The sequence below is a fragment of the Lonchura striata genome, chromosome 1, assembly GCF_050655825.1.
Source record: "Lonchura striata isolate lonStrDom1 chromosome 1, ASM5065582v1, whole genome shotgun sequence".
Taxonomy (NCBI): domain Eukaryota; kingdom Metazoa; phylum Chordata; class Aves; order Passeriformes; family Estrildidae; genus Lonchura; species Lonchura striata.
Window position 1 is genome coordinate 80,117,230 of NC_140703.1, and position 18,493 is coordinate 80,135,722.

At 54.5% G+C, this 18,493-nt stretch overlaps 1 protein-coding gene across 2 annotated transcripts; it reads left to right on the forward strand.

The window, feature by feature from the left end:
* Positions 1-8,072: 8,072 nt before the first annotated feature.
* On the forward strand, positions 8,073-16,694 carry ZIC2 (Zic family zinc finger 2). 2 transcript variants are annotated; one of them, XM_085556842.1, is made up of 6 exons: positions 8,073-9,239; positions 10,969-11,132; positions 11,328-14,791; positions 15,532-15,764; positions 16,039-16,139; positions 16,537-16,694. In XM_085556842.1, the coding sequence occupies exons 1-3, from the start codon at positions 8,237-8,239 to the stop codon at positions 11,583-11,585; spliced, it is 1,425 nt and encodes a 474-aa protein (XP_085412968.1). In that variant the 5' UTR covers positions 8,073-8,236; the 3' UTR covers positions 11,586-14,791; positions 15,532-15,764; positions 16,039-16,139; positions 16,537-16,694. The 2 variants fall into 2 exon arrangements, with proteins under 2 accessions (XP_085412968.1, XP_085412973.1); XM_085556847.1 differs by lacking the exon at positions 15,532-15,764.
* The last annotated feature ends 1,799 nt before the right edge of the window (positions 16,695-18,493 follow it).

Below are 18,493 nucleotides of genomic sequence, written 5' to 3' on the forward strand. Positions count from 1 at the left end.
GGAGGGCCACCCCACGCCCCTCGGCGGCACGCCAGCCGTAGTCCAGGCAGCTGCATCCACTTCAACCCTAATTCAGCAGCGGCGAAATAGAGATGAAACCCCCGCAGTGATACTAGCCCCGAGCATAAATGCTCCTCGACTCTTTAGGATGTCGGAACGGTAGGCTAGGAAATGGGGGAGTCTCCGGCTGGTGGGTGAGTGTCGGCCCTGAGCTGCTGCCCCAGACGAAAAGGCAGGAAAAGTAGGAGCTCTCCTGAAAGGGAACAGAGGTAGAGGACGGGCGGGGACAGCGATAGGACCGCCCCTGGGGAGCGGGGTGTGCTGGTCCTCGAAAGTGAAGCTCTTTGTGGAGCGCCGAAACTGGCCCTTTGGTACAAAGGATGCTGCCTTTTGAGGGGGTTGACTAGGCAAGGCCGGGATTTCCCTGCGAGCCAAAAGGGGAAAGGAGCATTGCTGTGACTTTTCTGTGGGAGGAGAAGTAGCTTTACTGATAGCTCATCTGCTTTCTTTGGTTCCCAGGCTGTTGGTCCCCCTGGGAATGCCTTGAGCTCCCGCTTTCCTGGAAAGTGCAGGCAAACGGGCTGCCCTTCCCTGCCTGCGGGGCAGCCAGGGACTCTTCTCCGCCTCTCCAGGAGAGGAAACGGGGCGGGGGACGCCAGCGGACCCACACGCACCTCCGGCTCTCCCCGGCCACCTAATCCCCTTGACGAAACTACGTCTGTGCGTCTTGGCCGTTTTCCTGTGCCAAGCCACGTTCAAAGGAAGCCCCGTGCTGGTCCGGTATTTCCTGGGCCAAGCTCCAGGCTCCCCCTCCTCTGCCTCTCCCGCTGCTACTCGCGGGGGGGGGAATATCGCAGGATTTGGCCCACGGCTGCCAAAACGGGGGTGAGAGGCTCTAGGGGGAGCTCAAGGGGGAGAGACCCACCGGTTCCCTCCCTTCTCTCCCACCACTGGACACGAGCCAATGCTCCCGGCTCGTGTGGCCGCCGTGGGGGTTTCAGTGATGCTGCAAGGCAAGGAATGGGAATAAATGATCCCCGGGTTTTAAAAGCGGCTGCTCGATGGTTTTATTGCACAGTAAAAACTTCACGCAAAGTAGCCATACATCTGTACGGGTATTTATATACATGTATTTTCTACACGTCCATCCAAATAGTGCCTTCCCTCTTCCCCAAATTCTGGGTGCCTTGATGGAGCAAGGGAGGTTCCCAGAGAGGGAATGGTTTGATGAGAGATGTTGTGGAGGAGAACAGCAAGTATGACAGCTCTGTGGAACCTTATGCATGCCTCCTTGTCCCTCCCTTGTCCCGGAGCTGTTAAACGCAGGTGATGTGTATCTGTCATCGATTTAATATGTCTTAATTCAAATATATACCCCGATCAACTTCTTTTTATGAGAGGCTATAAAAAATTGAATTATTTTATAGCTGGCTAATGGGCAGCTGACCTGTGATTGTGGGGAGGGAGGGGCTGATGGAGACTCACGTGGAAATTCGCTCATTTTTAGGACTGGCTGCAAACGCCGGGAAGAGAAGGTGGCTGCCCGCGCAGGGACAGTTTTGAACGCTGCCAGCTCCAAAATAGCCATGAAGAATTTAAAGCCCATTAACTCACCGACACCAGCTCAGGCCCAGGTTGCCGCTGCCCTCGGGCTGCAACAGAGGGGAAGAGTGCTGTGCTACCCCCGCAGCCCCCCCACAACCCCGACAACACCCTGTCGGGGGTCGGAACGCGCCCTGCTCCCGCGGCGGAGCCGGCTGCAGAGCCCTCCCGCAGTGCTCCGCTCGCTGGCAAACCTGCCAAGGGACATCGCGGGAGGCTGCAGAGGCGGGGTGAAAGCCTGGAAGACTTCGAATTTATTTCGTAAAGCTTCCTCTATAAACTGAGCTCGGGCTATCGGCTTTAGGAGGTGTTTAACCGTAAAACGCTGTGCTGTGAGCTGCATTATGTAAATGTATGCTAATGATCATGAGCACCATTTACAAACAATCGTCTTTAATGCACGTCTTATTGATAGTTGGGGAACAATATTTTATAAGGTGTAAAACATTCTTCTGGGGAACCATTAGAAAGGATTGCCGCTTTCCCCGGGAAGACTTGCAAGACTCCCCAGATACTCTAGAAAAGCCTACCCTCCTCCCGACCCGTCGCGGGTGGCTTTCTTCGCTCGTGGGGCTGCTGTGCGCGGAGAAGCCTGTGGTGCGGTTCCCTTCCCGAACATGCGCCATCGGAGGTGGAGCCCTCCCGAGTCACAGCCCCGTGGAGACCCACACGGGCAGGACGTACCCACGGTACCCTGCTCGCTGTCCCGTCACGGGGATAGCACGGAGGCGCCGGGACCTCGGCCCAGAGGCACGAAAGGAAAAGAGAATAGCGAGCGATATGGCAGTGAGACTCCCCACCCCTTCTTTATGGAGTGGCTCCGCGGATGGATAACTTATACCCTTAAAAAATTAACTACTGTGCTAAATGTCGTAGCTCTGTGCGTCCAGTCGGGAATCTGAGGCTGACACAAGGATCCGGGGCTGGAGGCTGTCGGGGCCGGGACCCGCCGCACCTTTGGCACCGGGATTTACGAGCATAAGTTTCGGAGCTGTCATGTTCAGTGCGCGCATTGCTAGGGAAAGCGGGGCCATCCCCTTTGGGGTTTCCTCAGTTAGGGGGGGAAAAATGTGGAAAAAATAAGGGGGAAAGAAGTCCTCCTTTCTTTCTTTCTTTCTATGTATCCTATCTATCTTTCTTTCTTTCTATGTATCCTATCTATCTATCTATCTATCTATCTATCTATCTATCTATCTATCTATCTAATCTATCCATATATAGAAAGAAAGAAAGAGATAAAAGAGAGAGGCGGTCTCAGGAAACCCAGGCCAAATTTTGCTCTGCTCTCTCTCTCTTTCCCACTTCCCCTCTCTCTGAACGTCACCGTTGGAAGAAGCTGTTGAGATAAATCAAATAGTGACACTTTGACGGCTTTACTTGTATAAGCAATATGGTTACCATATGGCATTGTTATTTATGAATGACAGCATAAATTGTATTACAAAGTCCATCGCGCTTTATTGGAACGCTTCTCCCCTGCCTCTAACGTTTATATGGGCATCTCCAGATGGAAAAAGGTGCATCTAATAAAACCCGGCAGTGCTGCGGCAGACCGATTTTGGGGGCGTTGCGCCGGGTCTGTGCTTGCTGCAGAATGAGCGGCGCAGTGGGGCAGGGTGCACAAAATACGCGGCGCTGCGCGTCCCTCGGCCGCAGCTGGGCAGTGCAGAGGCACCGGCTGCCGCTCGGCCGAGGTTCTCGTCCTGGAAAAAAAGTGCTACACTGCTCCTGGCCCCCGCCGTCTCACGGCGTTACCGCCGAGAGTAGCGTTTTATACATATATAAGTGTAACTGAAGGAACAATAAATATTAATGGCACAAAAGCAAGGTGCTCCTTCCTTCTGTCCCTGTTCTGCCTAGTATATTTTTCTCTTTTATTTCCTTTTTTTTTTTTTTTTTTTAAAGGCATTTTAAAGTTAACAGCTTTGGCTGAGATTTTCATTATTTCCCCTATTTCTTTTACATTACTCTGGCGGTAGAGACTGACAAAGAACTTTTGTCTCGAAGTGTGTGTTTTACAGAGGGAGGCTAGAGGACAACACATGTGGTCTTCACGGGTCATAGGTCGAACGGCCTAGAAGTGGCTCGGATCGGCACCATCAAAGGTAACCTGCAACTTAATATCCTGTTGATGAGCTTGTTGAATTTATGAGTGTCTGTGATACAGACAACGGTGCAAGTGATGCCGCTCAACTGGCCTCTTCTCGCCAGGCTACGGGCCGGCTACACTGCCCCTCCTTGCCCCGCACCTCGTCCCCTTACTGCGTTGGAAGGCTGAATTTTGGGGGAAGGACACCCTCTTCCCCCTTTCCCTCTCTCTCTCACATGCACATACACCCGTCTCCGATGGGTCCTTCCATCTCTTTTTCCCGATGAGGTCGTCGCCAGCCGCATCCTCGCATGGGCAAAGCCCCCGGCCCCATCGCAGCCTGCACCCCCACTGCGGCACCCATGGCTGCCAGGGAGGAGGGGATGGAGAAAGGCGGCGCGGAGCCTCCCCAGAGGGAGGTGACACCTCTCGGGAAAAGGGTTAGAAGGAGAAGGCGATATATACAGTTCAAGGGAAACAAGAAATTGCTTTCTCCTCGTCCCGCCTCCCCCCCTCCACACCCCTCTCCAGCTCCCTTCGCACCATCATCCCGTAAGAACAAGAGAAGAACAGTTTTAAAGCGAATTTCGGAAAACTTACATAGACGGGAAAGCTTTCCCGGGGAAGCTGATGTTTGCTCTGTAGGTCTGGCACCTCCAGAAACCTGTTGAAAAACTTCTTTCAATAAAACAGTTTACCACCGACTTCGGGTGACCATTTGCTTTCCTCCCCGAAGGCTGCCATGAGACGCAGGCTGTGTTCGTGGCGGTGGCCCGACGAGAGAGTGCGGGGCTGGCTGCCGGTGCCTCTGCCCCCCTCCCTTCTTCCCTTCCTCCCTCGCTCCCTTCCTATGTTGCCCTGTGACATGGGGGAAAGGGGTTTTGCGGTTCAGAGGCAAATAAAGCACTTCTTAGGAGGGACGGCGACGTGACTTTGAACTTGGATCAGCTCCTCTGTTTCCTGCAGAGAGAGTAGGGCTGGAGCCCTGAAAGAATAGCAGAGAGCAGCCAGCCAGCGGGGGCTCCGGATGGAATTCACTGCGTCCCCCCGAAAGCGCCCCGATGCCGGCACCGCTGAACAGGCAGAGTGAGGGGCGAGGGGAGGGAAGGCAGGAAATGGAGAAAAATGAGGTAAGGAGAAGAAAGAAAACGGAGACAAAATGATAAAGGAAGGGAAAAATTAATAACAGAAAAAGGAAAAGGAAGAGAGGGAAGAGAAGGGAGGAAAGGAGTGAGGAAGGGAGGGAGGGAGGGAGGAAGGAAGGAAGAGAGGAAAGAAGGAAGGAAGAGAGGAAGGAAGGGAGGAAAGGAGGAAGGAAGGAAGAGAGGAAGGGGGGAAATAAGAGAGGAAAGGAGGAAGGAAGGAAGAGAGGAAGGGAGGAAAGAAGAGAGGAAAGGAGGAAGGAAAAGAAAGAAAGAAAGAAAGAAAGAAAGAAAGAAAGAAAGAAAGAAAGAAAGAAAGAAAGAAAGAAAGAAAGAAAGAAAGAAAGAAAGAAAGAAAGAAAGAAAATAAGGGGAAAAGAAAAGGAAAATAAAATGGAAAAAAAAAAAAAAAGAAAAGGAAAGAAGGAGGGGAAAAATCCAGAAGGTAGAAGGTAGATATCTGTATGAATATTCACCTTTGTTATTATATTTTTCCCAAAACTGTTTTGAACTGCCAATTTTCTTGCACATATTTGCTGTTTTTTTAATCTCAGATGTAGTAAATTCTTTTAAATCGGGGTTACCGGGGGGAGGGGGGGGGAAGGGGGAAAGTGTATTCAAACGTCTAGTTTTCTGTGTGATTTTTTTCACTAATCTGGAGGCAGACGATGCAGGAGACCAAGCTTTCCTGTTCAGCTTGGGCTCTAGAAATCCCCACCAACGGTGGAGGACTCCACTCAGACCTCCGCCTCGAAATCTTTTCAGAGAAGGAAAATAGAATTTGTTCGCGGTCTGTTTCTGGGAGCCTGGGGGGTCAGGACAAGGACAGCATATGCTCCCAAACTATAGCCTGGAAAGACAATATCTGGGAAGCAGACACTTCTGCCTGCAAAGGCAGGACCGAAAGACAGCGAGCAAAGAGAAAAAAGGCTGTTGGTATCAGAGGTGCAGCTCTGCATTAATACTCAGTTTATCTCCTATTGCCCATTTCCGATTAGAAGGAACCTCACTTCTTCCCAATTTAAATCCTCCCCTGTTCAAAGACTAATGTCCGGTACTGGCATATTTCAAACACTTTCGGACAGTCCTGTAAATATTTTAACCATTTAGTGACAATGATGGGAAAGACCTTAGTTGTTAGGCAATGCTACCTTTGCCTGCCTTCCTTCCTTCCTGCTTTCCATCCATCCATCCATGCATCCATCCATCCATCCATCCATCTCTCCTTGTAAAACTCCTACTTGGACGCTGTGGGTCCAGGTTTGAGCCTGATGTGGGATTTAATTCCATAGGAGGAATGTCGAAGGGAGAATTTCAAAAAGACTCCCAGAACCACACAAGCCCTTATATTTTGGGTTGCTTCTCTGCCAAGCAGAGAACTGATGGGTATGGAGAAGCAAGGTTTTTTGCAGGGTGGTTAAGACGGCAAATGTTATGCCAGGCTTTGATTTTTACAAAACCTTATTTATTGGTGAACTGCTGGCCCCGAGATGATTATTTTTCAGCCACTACAAAACAAACCGAATCAAGGGCCAGACGTGTATTTACTGGAGGGGGAGGGGAAGGGGACTTGTTTGCTCTGTGTGTGTGAGGGTGTGTGTGTGTGTGTGCCGGCTTTATGCTTTTTATTCCTGCCATGTAAGAATCCGGTTTCCAAATAACAATGGCAGGGTGGGGTTTTGGGTAGGAATTTTTTTTCGGGTTTGTTTTTGTTTCTTTTTTCAAGAAAGAAAAAAGACAAGGAAAAGTCCTGAAGCATCTGCTCTCAGATACACATTCACAACACATGCTGATCGCAGATCGACTTCTCTGCTCCCATATAAGTGGTTTAAAAGCCCAAACAGCCAGGGCGACCATCCGTCTTATATTTTAATTTTTATTTGATTTGGGTTTTTTAGTCCCAGCCACCCTCGCCCCGTCAACATGATTTTTATTTGATTCCCTCCTCGCTCCCTTTATCGATCACGGGCTTCGTCTGCTTTAGCCGAAATGGGGAAAGGGGCTGCGGGGGTTATATTTTAAGCCCCTCGCTTTGTTTGTTTGCCTCCCGAGGCAGGATCACATGCCAAAGCGTACATCGATATTTTCCGAGATCGGCGCGCCTCTCCCCGCACCACCCCTTCCCCTCGCCGCGGGGGAGACGGGCGCTGGTGGGGAGGGGGTGACTCCCCCAAAAAAATCAAGAAGCCACCGGCAGTGAGGGACTGAAGGCGGCCACCGGCGCCGAGCGGGCCCGTGCGGTGCGGGGCCGGGCGGCCGCGGGGCGATCGGCGGTGGCACGGCGGGGCGCGGGGCGGGCGGTGGGGCGGGCAGGGCTCGGGGCGGCCGCTCCGCCATTAGCCGGTGGCCGGGGGCGCCCGGATGGACGGGGCGGCTCGGGCCAATGAGCGGGAGCCGGGAGAGCGGCCGGGCGGCGGGTGAAGGCGGCGTTGGGAGAGGAGCCGCCAGTGCGGGCGGGGAGAAGGAGAGAGGCCGGGGGAGGGAGGGAAGAAAAAGAGGGGGAGGGGGGGGGGAATAAAAAGCCGCCGCCTCGGCAGCGCCCACCGAAATAAACAGAAGAGCGAAAGGCAGCGAGGGCCCGGGCGGAGCGGGGCTGCAACTCCGCCGCCGCGGCGCTCCGGCACTCCCCGGCCCCTTCCCGCCCCCCGCCTCCCCTCCCCACCCCCACCGCCGCCCTTATTGTTTTTAATCCGCCTCCGGCACCCCCCTCCTCGCCCCCCTCCGCCGCGGCGGGCGGGGGCTGCGCGGCGCGGGGCACCCCCCGGGTCCCTTCGCTCCGTGGGAACCCGCGGCTGCAAGTTTTTCTCCGTGAGAGACGCCGCTAATGCCCGGCGGAGGATAAAACGAGAAGCGGAGGCCCGGGAGCGGCGGGGTGCTCGGGGCGGCGGGGAGGGCCGCGGCCCACGCGGGGAGCGGCGCGGGGCCGGGCGGGCGGGGGTCGGCGGCGCTGACATCCCGGTGGCGGCGGAGGAAGCGGGGGGGCGGCGGCGGCGTGTGCGCGGGTCTGTGTGTGTGAGTGTGTGTGTGCGTGCGTGTGTGCCGCAGGGAACGGCGAGGCGAGCCTTGCCCCCCCTCCGTCCCCAGCCCCGTCCCTCCCCTGCTCCCCCTCCCCTCCCCTGCCCGCCCCCGCCTCAGCTCCTTTAATACACTTTGGTTCTCCGCTCGCCTTTGGACTCTGCTCTGCCTGGCTCCGGATACGACTCCGCCGGCGGCGGCAGCGGCGGCATCGGGCCGGAGCGGGCACGGGCGGCGGCGGGGGGACGCGGCGGCTGCCGGGGGGAAGCGGAGCGGAGCGGCAGCGGCCCCGCGCCCGGGCGGGCGGGCGGCGGCAGCCCGGAGGCGGAGGCTGTAGCGGGGAGCCGGCAGCGGCGGCAGCGGCTGCGTCCCCGGAGCGGCGCGGAACATGCTGCTGGACGCCGGCCCACAGTTCCCGGCCCTCGGAGTGGGCACCTTCGCCCGGCACCACCACTCGGCCGCGGCGGAGATGCAGGACCGGGAGCTGAGCCTGGCGGCGCAGAACAGCTTCGTGGACTCGGCGGCGGCGCACATGGGCGCCTTCAAGCTCAACGCCGGCGCCCACGACCTCTCCCCCGGGCAGAGCTCGGCGTTCACCTCGCAGGCGCCCGGTTACCCCGCCGCCGCCCTGGGCCCCCACGCCGCTCATGTCGGTTCCTACTCCGGGGCGCCCTTCAACTCTACCCGGGACTTCTTGTTTCGCAGCCGGGGCTTCGGGGACTCGTCGCCGGCCGGCGGACAGCACGGCATCTTCGGCCCTGCGGCCGGCAGCCTGCACCACCCGCACACGGACGCTCAGAGCCACCTCCTCTTCCCGGGCATCCACGACCAGCACGGCCCCCACGCCTCCCAAAATGTTCTCAACGGGCAGATGCGACTGGGCTTGCCGGGGGAGGTATTCGCCCGGTCGGATCAGTACCGCCAGGTTTCCAGCCCCAGGACTGACCCTTACTCGGCGGCTCAGCTGCACAACCAGTACGGCCCCATGAATATGAATATGGGCATGAACATGGCAGCCCACCACCACCACCACCCAGGTGCCTTTTTCCGCTACATGCGGCAGCAGTGCATCAAGCAAGAGCTCATCTGCAAGTGGATCGATCCCGAACAGCTGAACAACCCCAAAAAAAGTTGCAATAAAACTTTCAGCACCATGCACGAGTTGGTCACCCATGTCTCGGTGGAGCATGTTGGGGGACCCGAGCAGAGCAACCATGTCTGCTACTGGGAGGAGTGTCCCCGCGAAGGCAAACCTTTCAAAGCGAAATACAAACTGGTCAATCATATCCGAGTGCACACGGGAGAGAAACCCTTCCCCTGCCCCTTCCCTGGCTGCGGAAAAGTTTTCGCCAGATCAGAAAATCTCAAAATTCACAAAAGGACGCACACAGGTAATTCGGGTTTCTTTCGCCAGATTTCCTCCCTCTGCCCGTGCCTATATATGTGTGTATATATATATATATATGTAAACTGATAGATATTCAGACAGACTGATGCTAAATTAGGAGGGTGATAAAATAAGCTTCCAGTTTATTTTTTTTAACCCTCTCCATCACATGGCTCCGTTTGTTTTGGTCTCTTCCCCAGCAGCATACACCCCCCTCCATCCCAGATTTCGAAAGGATATTTTACTGATTTGTTTTAATTTGGGAGTGAGAACTGTAGATTCGTGCTGAGGTTCAGCGGAGTCTTTCCGCAGAAACGCGGGATACAGTGCGAACCAAATTTTGCCGTCTTGCTAAAATACGGGAAGACATCCGGCCGTCTATCCATCCATCCATCTGAAACGCCTTAGCCACTTGCTCTATGCGACGTATTTGCATACTTCATCGTTTGTGAGCATGGCTTTTATTTATGGATACTGAGAGAAGCTATATAAATACTTGAAAAATCAATCATTAGTCCTAAATCCCGTTAGAAGTGGCAAAAAGTCCCTTTCTGGGAATGTTTTCCATTAAATTTAAATGGTGTGAGCAAGGCAATAAAATTTTCTCATTTAAAAAAAACCCTGGTTTTAAAGTCTCACTCGATGTGATTTAAGGTGTTTTTGCAACAGTTTATTAAATTATATATTAGGGAGCAAAGGATTTGAAGTTCAGAAACTTCCACCCGTATCAGGTGGAAGAGGGTCGAGGGAGCTCAGGCTTTCCTGATGGAAAATCGCCTGAGCCGAAGGGTAACAAAAATAAACGCATCCTCCCGCCTCATCTATTATTCATTTACTACTCCTGCCGGCTCAAACCGTGCCAGACTATTTCATAAAAGACGGCCAAATATTTTAGCGACTTCCACTCCAAATATTTACCCGGAGAAAGGCTAAAAATCTCGAGGCCTATTGTTTTCTCAAGTGCTAAGCCCGATGCGAGGTGCGAGACGAGCTTTAACAAGGTTTAAAATTTGAGAAATGTATTTGCATGAGATGCCCGCACTGAAGTCATTGTGTCTGAGCGGATGTCTTTAAGAAACAATTTAGGTGCTAATGGAATCTAATGTTAAATGCTTCCCCTTCCAAAGGCGGGAGAATGTGGAGTTCTCACCTCCAAAGTACTCCCCGGCATTTGGAGTCCTGGCAGCCGGGCGAGAGGAATCCCTATGAAAATTAAATGAAGTATTTTACAGACGTTTAGTTTTCCCAGCGGATGTGCGTTTATCTTGAATATCCATACACGGAACAATATACCCGGCCTTAAATCTGTCGGTAATGGTTTCCAGTTTAACAGGATAGCGGATTTGGTACCGAGGCGAAACGGCTCGGTGATGCTTTTTTTTTTTTTTTTTTAAATTCGTCTTTCTTCTTCAATCTCTTTCGGGGCTGGCTATGTGTGTCGGCACCGGTTGAAATAAAATAAGGCAAGATACCGGGACGGGGATATCCCCGGGGTTTTGGTAGGAAAACCAGGTGGGGGACGGGGGTTGCCTCGCTTCAGGGCAACGCGTGAGCGACGCGGCCCTCCGGCGCTGCGGGTACCGGGACACAGCCGCCCGGCCCCTTGTTTAGGGAAACTGCTGTACGAAGCGACTGGGAGAGGAGGGCGAGGGCGGAGAAACTCGGCGCGGGGCTGTGCGGGGTTTGCGCGGGGGCGGCCGCGCTCACCCCGCTGCTGCGCCGCTCTCTTGCAGGGGAGAAGCCCTTCCAGTGCGAGTTCGAAGGCTGCGACCGGCGCTTCGCCAACAGCAGCGACCGCAAGAAGCACATGCACGTCCACACCTCGGATAAGCCCTACCTGTGCAAGATGTGCGACAAGTCCTACACCCACCCCAGCTCCCTGCGGAAACACATGAAGGTACCCGGCCCCGCAGCCGGCGGCGGGAGGCGGGAGGGCGGCCGCCCCGCGCCGGGCGCCCCGACGGGGCGGCGGGCGGCGGGCGCAGGGCCCAGGGGCGGCGGAGGGCCGGGCCGGCGGCGGGGGGCGCGCCCGGGGGGCGGCCGCGGCCTCGCCATCCCCCCTCCACCCGGCCGTGTTGCCTTTGCCCCCCAGGTGCACGAGTCGTCCCCGCAAGGCTCCGAATCCTCCCCGGCCGCCAGCTCCGGCTACGAGTCCTCCACCCCCCCGGGGCTGGTGTCCCCTAGCGCCGAGTCGCAGAGCACCAACAACCTCTCCCCTGCGGCGGCGGCGGCGGCGGCAGCGGCGGCGGCCGTGTCCGCCGTGCACCGGGGCGGCGGCGGCGGCGGCAGTGGCGGCGGCGGCGGCGGCCACAGCGGCCTTTCCTCCAACTTCAACGAGTGGTACGTGTAGGGCCCCGCCGGACTGCTCTGCACGGCCCCGCCGCGCCCCCCCCGCCCCGGCGGCGGCGGTGGCGGTGGCGGCGGGCAGGAGGGACCGAGCAAGCCCGCCGGAGACGCGCCGGGAGATGCCGCCGCACCCGCCGGCAGCGAAATGACGGCCGAGCAGGATGGGGACAGGGGGCCTTCATCTCCCCACACCCTCCCGCCTTCGCGTCTTTTTTTTTTTTTTTTTTTCCTTTTTTTTTGGTTGGATTTTTTCTTTTTGAAAACATTTTGAACCAGCAAAAAAATTTCCTAAAACTATATGCTGAAAAAACATAAGAGAACGAGTAAACCAACGGAGGAACGGAAAGGGGAGAGAGAGAGAGAAAAAAAAAACAACCCCATGCGCCACCAACACATCACCCAGCTAAAAGCTTCACAAACCGGTGGAAAGAAACTCTCCCTCCGGAGTCTTCAGACAAAAGATCAGAGACTCAAACTCCTCTGGTCCCCGCGCCTCCCCGCCCGGAGCAGCCTGCGCCCTCCCGTCCCATGAACTGTGTATATAGCGGCCTTCTCCTTCCTCCGGCGAGGTGGGGAACGAGGTTTTCCTGGATTGTCGGTGTATAGAAGTTCGTCCCGTTTGTAAACCACGGATTGGTCCCTTTTTCTTCTTCTTCTTCTTTTTTCCTTTTTTTTTTTTTTTTTTAATCTTTCTTCCCCACCCCCACCCCTTTATCCCTCCCCGAGAAAGTGATGGACTGACTGGTTTTCTTTTCTCCCGCTCTCCCTTCCCACTTCTTTCTCTTCTCCTCTTTTAGTTCATCCCTTTAAAAAAAAAAGTAACGTGGAAGAAAAAAAAATGGTTTCTTTTGTAATTGTGATATCTTGAATATTGTGTTCCTTTTTAAGAAGCAACTTGATTGTAAACTGCATTTCAACTATAGACTGGGGAAGAAATACCGTGCCAAAGTCTCCATTCTGTTACTCACAGACACACACACGAACAACAACGCTTGTGAATGTATTTTTCTGTTAGCTGGGTTTACATGTGATGTTTTAGTGCTTTTGCAAGTTCAATTTGTTAGTTCCTGTTCGGAAGATTGTGAGGAAAAATAAACGTCGTGCCGTTAGCTTTTCCGTAATAACGCCCTTCCTCCTGTAAATACCTGTTACCATATTTATCCATTTGTAATTAAATTATGGTATTAACTTGCTACAGAGGAAACAGTATTTATAAAGAATGTTTCTTAACTATAAATATGTACAATTGTGAGCATAAACTGTTTCAGATTTTTTATTTGAAGGTTTAAGTGGTTTCATCATTTCTTGTGATATGTTTTGAGAGTAATGCATACAGAAATATAATAAAACGTGTTGAAACTACATGAGCTGTTTCCTTTTCATGCCAAAAGCTCTCTGAAACCTGCTATAAGGTATGTGATGAGCTGAGCGGCGATTGCAAAACAAATGCTTTTAAAACTTCTGCTGGTTACTGGGAGAGGAGGATTCCTTCCAGCTGGGCTCTCCTGTCCAGAAGGGGAAAAAAAAGGAAAAATAAAAGAAAAAAGGGGTGAAAAAAAAAGCCACAAAAGCCCCTAAAACTTTATGAAGCTTCTGAGCTGAAAGAAAATTGTGAGGGAGGGTATGCATATTCTCCAAATGACTTTCAAGGCAAGATCTCCTTTAGTAAGATACTTACGCGGCGAGAGCACATCTTCCTCCGGTTCCTGCCTTCCTCAGGCTCACCCCTCTCTCCCCGATGCGTGTCTGGCTGGGGACATCATTGCCTTACAGGCTGGGAAAGGGGGGCGTTTCGGGACGGAGGTGGAGGGGCAATGACACGGCTCTGAGCTGGTTGCTTTGAGCCGTGGATGGTTCTTGCCTCCTGTGTAGTCATCTTTTTGGCAGCCTCCATACTGCCCGGGAGAGAAGAAAGTTGTGATGACCAAGAGCTCACACTTCTCTTTCGAGTTTTCTCTCTCTCACTCTCTTTTAAATTTTTTTGTTTTTTAATTTAGCCCAGAGAGCGGTTCGGGCTGACAGATGTGTTCAGGGAAGGACGGAGAGCAGCCGGGCGATGACTTTCCCGGGATGCTGGCCCGGCGTTTGGCTCCACGCGCGACGTCGGGGCCCGGCCGGCGGAGCAGCCCGTGCAGGGCAGCCGGACAGCAGCTCTCCGGGCACAGCCCGCCGCACCGGGACACACAGGGCGGGTGTGACAGCGGCAGGGAAATCGTGGAAAAAGTTCCGCCTTGTCAAGCCACAGAAATACTCCCTGTGAAGAGGCAGTACTGTGAGCCGGGCTCCGAGCGCCCTGCGGTGGCTGCGCTGCCTTCAGCGGCAGCTTGTGCAGCCGGGGAAGCCCCTTTGCTCCTCACACCCGGCCGAGCCCATCACTCACGTCCCCCCGGGCCAGTCGTCGCTTTGGGTTTTTCGGGCTTTGTCCCGTGTGTTCAAATATCAATAGAGCTGTGTCCAGCCGGTGTGAGGGAGCTGGGTGAGGAGATGAGGGTACACGGGGCCCTGCTCACTTCTGGGGTGAGATGAGGGTTACCTACACCTAGGGGAAGGGAAGGAGGGAGGGAAAGACACCCCCTCTCCCCTGTCCCACCGCTGACAAGGAAGTTTAGATGTGGAGCAGATCCGGAGCTTCCTCGGCGGCCGTGCTCATCCCAGAGCGGCCATCCCCACACACCCGGCAGCTCCCCGGGTAATCAAACTGCTATTAAAACCCAATTCATCTTCGGTGATAATAATGTTACTTAAAAAAAAAAAAAGTATTAAAATCATTGGCATATGCTGCCTCCTCTTGGAGACATCCGTGGGAAATACAGCTGAGAGGATCCTTCCTTGTCCTGCTGGCCTTCCCACAGCTGAAAAACCATACGGGGGTCCCACTTCAGAGCCAACCACCGTCTGCCCAAATCCCCTCCCGGGCCCAGAGGTGCACGAACAGCCCTGCCCAAGGGCCACCAACCCCGCTCTGCCATCCCCTGCCCCGGTGGGCTCAGCTCCGACCGGAGAGAAGTGCTCAGGGACTGGGCTCCCCTTCTCCCTCCCCTCGGAGCCATTCTGTCTTCGGAGGAGCCCAGGGATGATCCTTGAGGGGGGTAAGCGGCCTCCCTCTGGCCAAAGCTCAGGTCGTGTGGCAGCAGGGACAGTCCCCAGTCCCTCCGGCAGGGATGCCTCTCCTCCAGCAGGCCCAGGAATGTGGCCGTGGCGGCTGTGGCAGTGAGTAAGCTCCCCCTCCTTCCCTGTCCTACCCAGGCTGGCCTTGAACTTGACCCTCGCCTTGGCGCATCCTGCCCGCAGCCCCTCTCCACCCGCCTCCCTCGTGCCATGACCCTGGCCCGGCCCTGCCACGCTTAAAGGAGAGCGGGAAGTTATCAGGTTCAGGGGTTGGGGTTTTTTAGGGGGTAGAGCAGCCAAGATCCCTCTCACAGCCTTGTGTGAGGGTGGCCCGCTGGCCCCGAAGTCCTCCTCTTCGCCCCTCTCCTTTGTCCACCTCGAAACCGTCAACCCCAAACCCCTCCCTCTCCCCAGCTTTGCCTCCTACGCCGAACCTGCACTTCCCAAATCTCCTTGCCCTGGCCCTGAAGACAGCTTGGGAACCAATCTGGTGGGAGGCCTGAGGCTTCCCCAGCAGTCCCGAGCCTGCCCTGGCATTCCACAGTCCCCTCGTGCCCAGGCACAGCGAGCGGGTGCCCGGCCGGTGGCCCGCACTCCCCGACGGCTCTGCCCCGACGGCTCCCGGGTCGCCTCGGCCCACGGCCCCCGCCGTCGGCGAGCAGCGGGAGGCACGGCGCTGCCCCGCCGGCGGCACCCCGTGCCCAGCTGCGGCAGCCCCACTTGGCCGCCTGTCCTGCGGTGGTGCGGTTCTTCCTTTATACGGTGAAAAGCAGCATGGAGGGGTGGGTTTAGTTTTTATCGTTATTATTAATAATGAAATCCTCTCCTAACTCTTCCTGCAGATCCCCTGAAAAGACGGATTGGTTTCCCTGGGAATTACTCTCTCTTCTTAAGCCAAAAAATTTGAGGGTCCGTCCATAAAACAGGCTGTGCTTTGTCCCTCGCACCCGCAATTGGAGAGCAGTTCAGGGCTCTGCTTTCACCTGCCCTCGCTCTGCTTCACCTGGCTTGGCTGCACAGTGGCTTTGGGTTGCAGCCGGTGATGGCAGGAAAAAACCCGAACCCAAACCCAAAGGTAAACCAACCTCCCAACGTGCAAACAGACATGACAACAGCCCAGACCGGAATAGAATAAAATGCAGGAGCTCTCGCCCGAATCCGAGCGTGGAGCGGCTCCTGAGCCTGCCGGTGCCGGCGGGGCTCGGCAGCGGGCAAGGGGCTGCCTCTGCACGGCCAACCCCCGCCGCCGGTGCCGGGGGGCAGCAGACCGGGCTGCAGCCACTCCGTTTGGCTCTGACCAGACCTCCCCAAACCCGTATCAGCCTTTTAAGTTTCTCCTTTGTTTTCAGAAACTCGTACACATTTCCTGCCCGCTATGAAGACATGGCAGGCTCCCCCAAACCTCTCCCCAGCCACAAGTCACGCTAAACGTGCTCCTGGGCACAGCGAGGTATGTATATTTTTCTATTTGTCATCTTCACGCATGGTTGTAGGCTTGGTGATTTTTTTTTTTTATTGGCGATTTTAATTTCGTGGGTCGCTTTTATTTTCCTTCCTCTTTCCCCCGCCCCCCCCCTTTTATTTTTTTTTTTTTATTCCTCTTAGGTTTTGGATTTTTCCCCCTCTATTGTTGTGGGTTTTTTTTTTGGTTTTTTTTTTTTTTTTTTTTCCTCTTTTCCCCGAGCCAGACGACCAGGGATGGAGCTGCATATTAGCAGTAGAGCAAGCAAGAACTATTGTCCCACCCTGCAGGGCACGGTGCCCCCCTCTGTCCCAAAGTGCAAGCCTTCCCCAGTGCTTGGGGTTTCCTCACTTTCTTTCTTTCTTCCTTTTTTTTTTCTTTTTAGAATTTATTTTCTGGACAGTTTATCTGTCTTTAATACTTTTGGGAGAGAGAAAAGAAGAAAGGAGAAGAGAAGAAGAAGAAGAACAAGACGACCGGGTGAGGGAAGACCTTCACTAGAGATTTCATGTCTTTAATAAACACTTCAAAGTGGCTGCCTAACTGCTGTCCCGAGAAAAGGAAGCGCGGCACAAAACGGACCGCGGATCCCACTTCCCCGCAACGCGGGAAACACGAGCAGGATCCCCCGCATCCCTCGCCCGTGGTCCCAAAGCGCGGGGATGAGGAGCTCCTCCTTTTCAATGAGGAGCGCGGGGGAACTGGCGGGGACGAGCGGCGGGACCCGGAGTGGAGCGAGGACTCCTCCAGCGGCCCCCTCGCCGCGCCGGAGCCCCACGCGCGGGATCAGCTGTTGCGTTCCGGAGGGGGAAGGACGCTCTTTTGGTGTTAAAAAGAAAATAATCGGCAACTAAAGCGGGGGTGGGGGGCTGGGGGGGGAGTAATTCAAGCTCCAGTAAGTGATTGAGCGGATGCTTTACACGCGCGGCATCGCACCTCGCAGGGGGCTGCGGGCGGCCGTGGGGTCCGCGGGGGGCACCCGGCGTGACCCAGCCCGAGGCGGGCAGGGTTTGCCGCCGCGGAACGGGATCTCCCCGGCACCTGTCCCGGGGCCCGCCGAGCGCGGGTGTTGGGGGGCTCGGCACAGCGCCCCGGCCGCCGCAGGTCCGCGGGTGGCCGCGGCCAGGGCGTCCCGGGGGCAGCAGGGACAGCGCTTGGCCCGACCAGCGTTCCTGGCCGCGGAGCCCCCGCAGGAGATGGGGGCTGTGCGGGTGTGCGCGGATTCGGGCTGGATCTCGGCGTACAGCAGTTTGCGGTGGGGAAAAAAAAAAAAAAAAAGAAAAAAAAAGAAAAAAGAAAAGAAAAAAAAAAGAAAAAAGAAAAAAAAGAGAGCAATTTTCACTCCAAAAATTTTTTTTTCTCCTTCTTCTTCCTAGACTGCTAATTCCTCTGTGTGGGCAAACATCCCTTCTCCTTTGATTCTTAGCCACAGCGCCTAGATTAAATACTGGTTTTAATGAGAGCCGTGGCTGTGGCCGCATAAGGTGATGATAGTTATGAAGACGATCTGACCTGTTTTGATGAAGACGATCTGACCTGTAGGGAGAGAGGGAAAGGTCAGCCACATGCAGTGGCCAGATTTCTGCTTGTTCCCGGCACATGCTGCTACAATATTGATCCGCGGAGAAAGATAAACATAAAAGATAGATCGTATGTGCTGAATACTAATGAACGTGGCTTCCAGATTTTAATTGTTGTTGACTTCTTATTTCCACCATAAACATTTGCTGACGTCCGTAGGGCATTTCTCCCAGTTTTTTTTTTTTTCCTTTTGTCTTATTTTTTCTTATTTTGCTTATTTTTTTTGTCCATCTCTCAATGTGTCTCTTGATGGAAATCTTCCCAGCAAGTTATTTTCCCTATTAGCCGAGGTGCAACCACCCGAATGACACGGCCAACATCTCCTTTCCAGCGAAGAAAACTGCTCCTGGAAACGGAAAAAGCACCTCAGAAAGGCAACATCTTGACTTGGGATGCTCCTTTCGGACTTGTGCTACATTAGTCGCTCCATTCCTTTGCAGCAAAACGCTGCAGATGACACTGGAGTTGAGTTTTTTTTTTTCTTTTTTTTTTTTCTTTTGTTTTTCTTTCTTTTTTTTTTTTTCCCTGCTCTCCCTGACTGGAGTGCTGCAAACCCAGCACTTACGCTAGAAGAGAGCTCTCCTTTCAAAGCCTCCCCAGTTTCCCAACTGTTACCAGACTAATACAACTAAGGGAGGCAAAGAGATGGAAACACGCCGTGTCTCGGGGAGAGAGGCATGTCAGAAGCGCTTTCCCCTCGGCTGTGCAGAGGGAGTAGGCTCTTTTCCGAGGGTTTTCGCTGCGATACAAAGTTGTTAAGA

Coding starts and splice junctions, on each gene's coding strand:
- ZIC2 (XM_085556842.1), top strand. CDS start 8,237: ATGCTGCTGGACGCCGGCCCACAGTTCCCGGCCCTCGGAGTGGGCACC. Junction 9,240..10,968: donor TCACAAAAGGACGCACACAG/GTAATTCGGGTT, acceptor GCTCTCTTGCAG/GGGAGAAGCCCTTCCAGTGC. Junction 11,133..11,327: donor CCCTGCGGAAACACATGAAG/GTACCCGGCCCC, acceptor TTTGCCCCCCAG/GTGCACGAGTCGTCCCCGCA.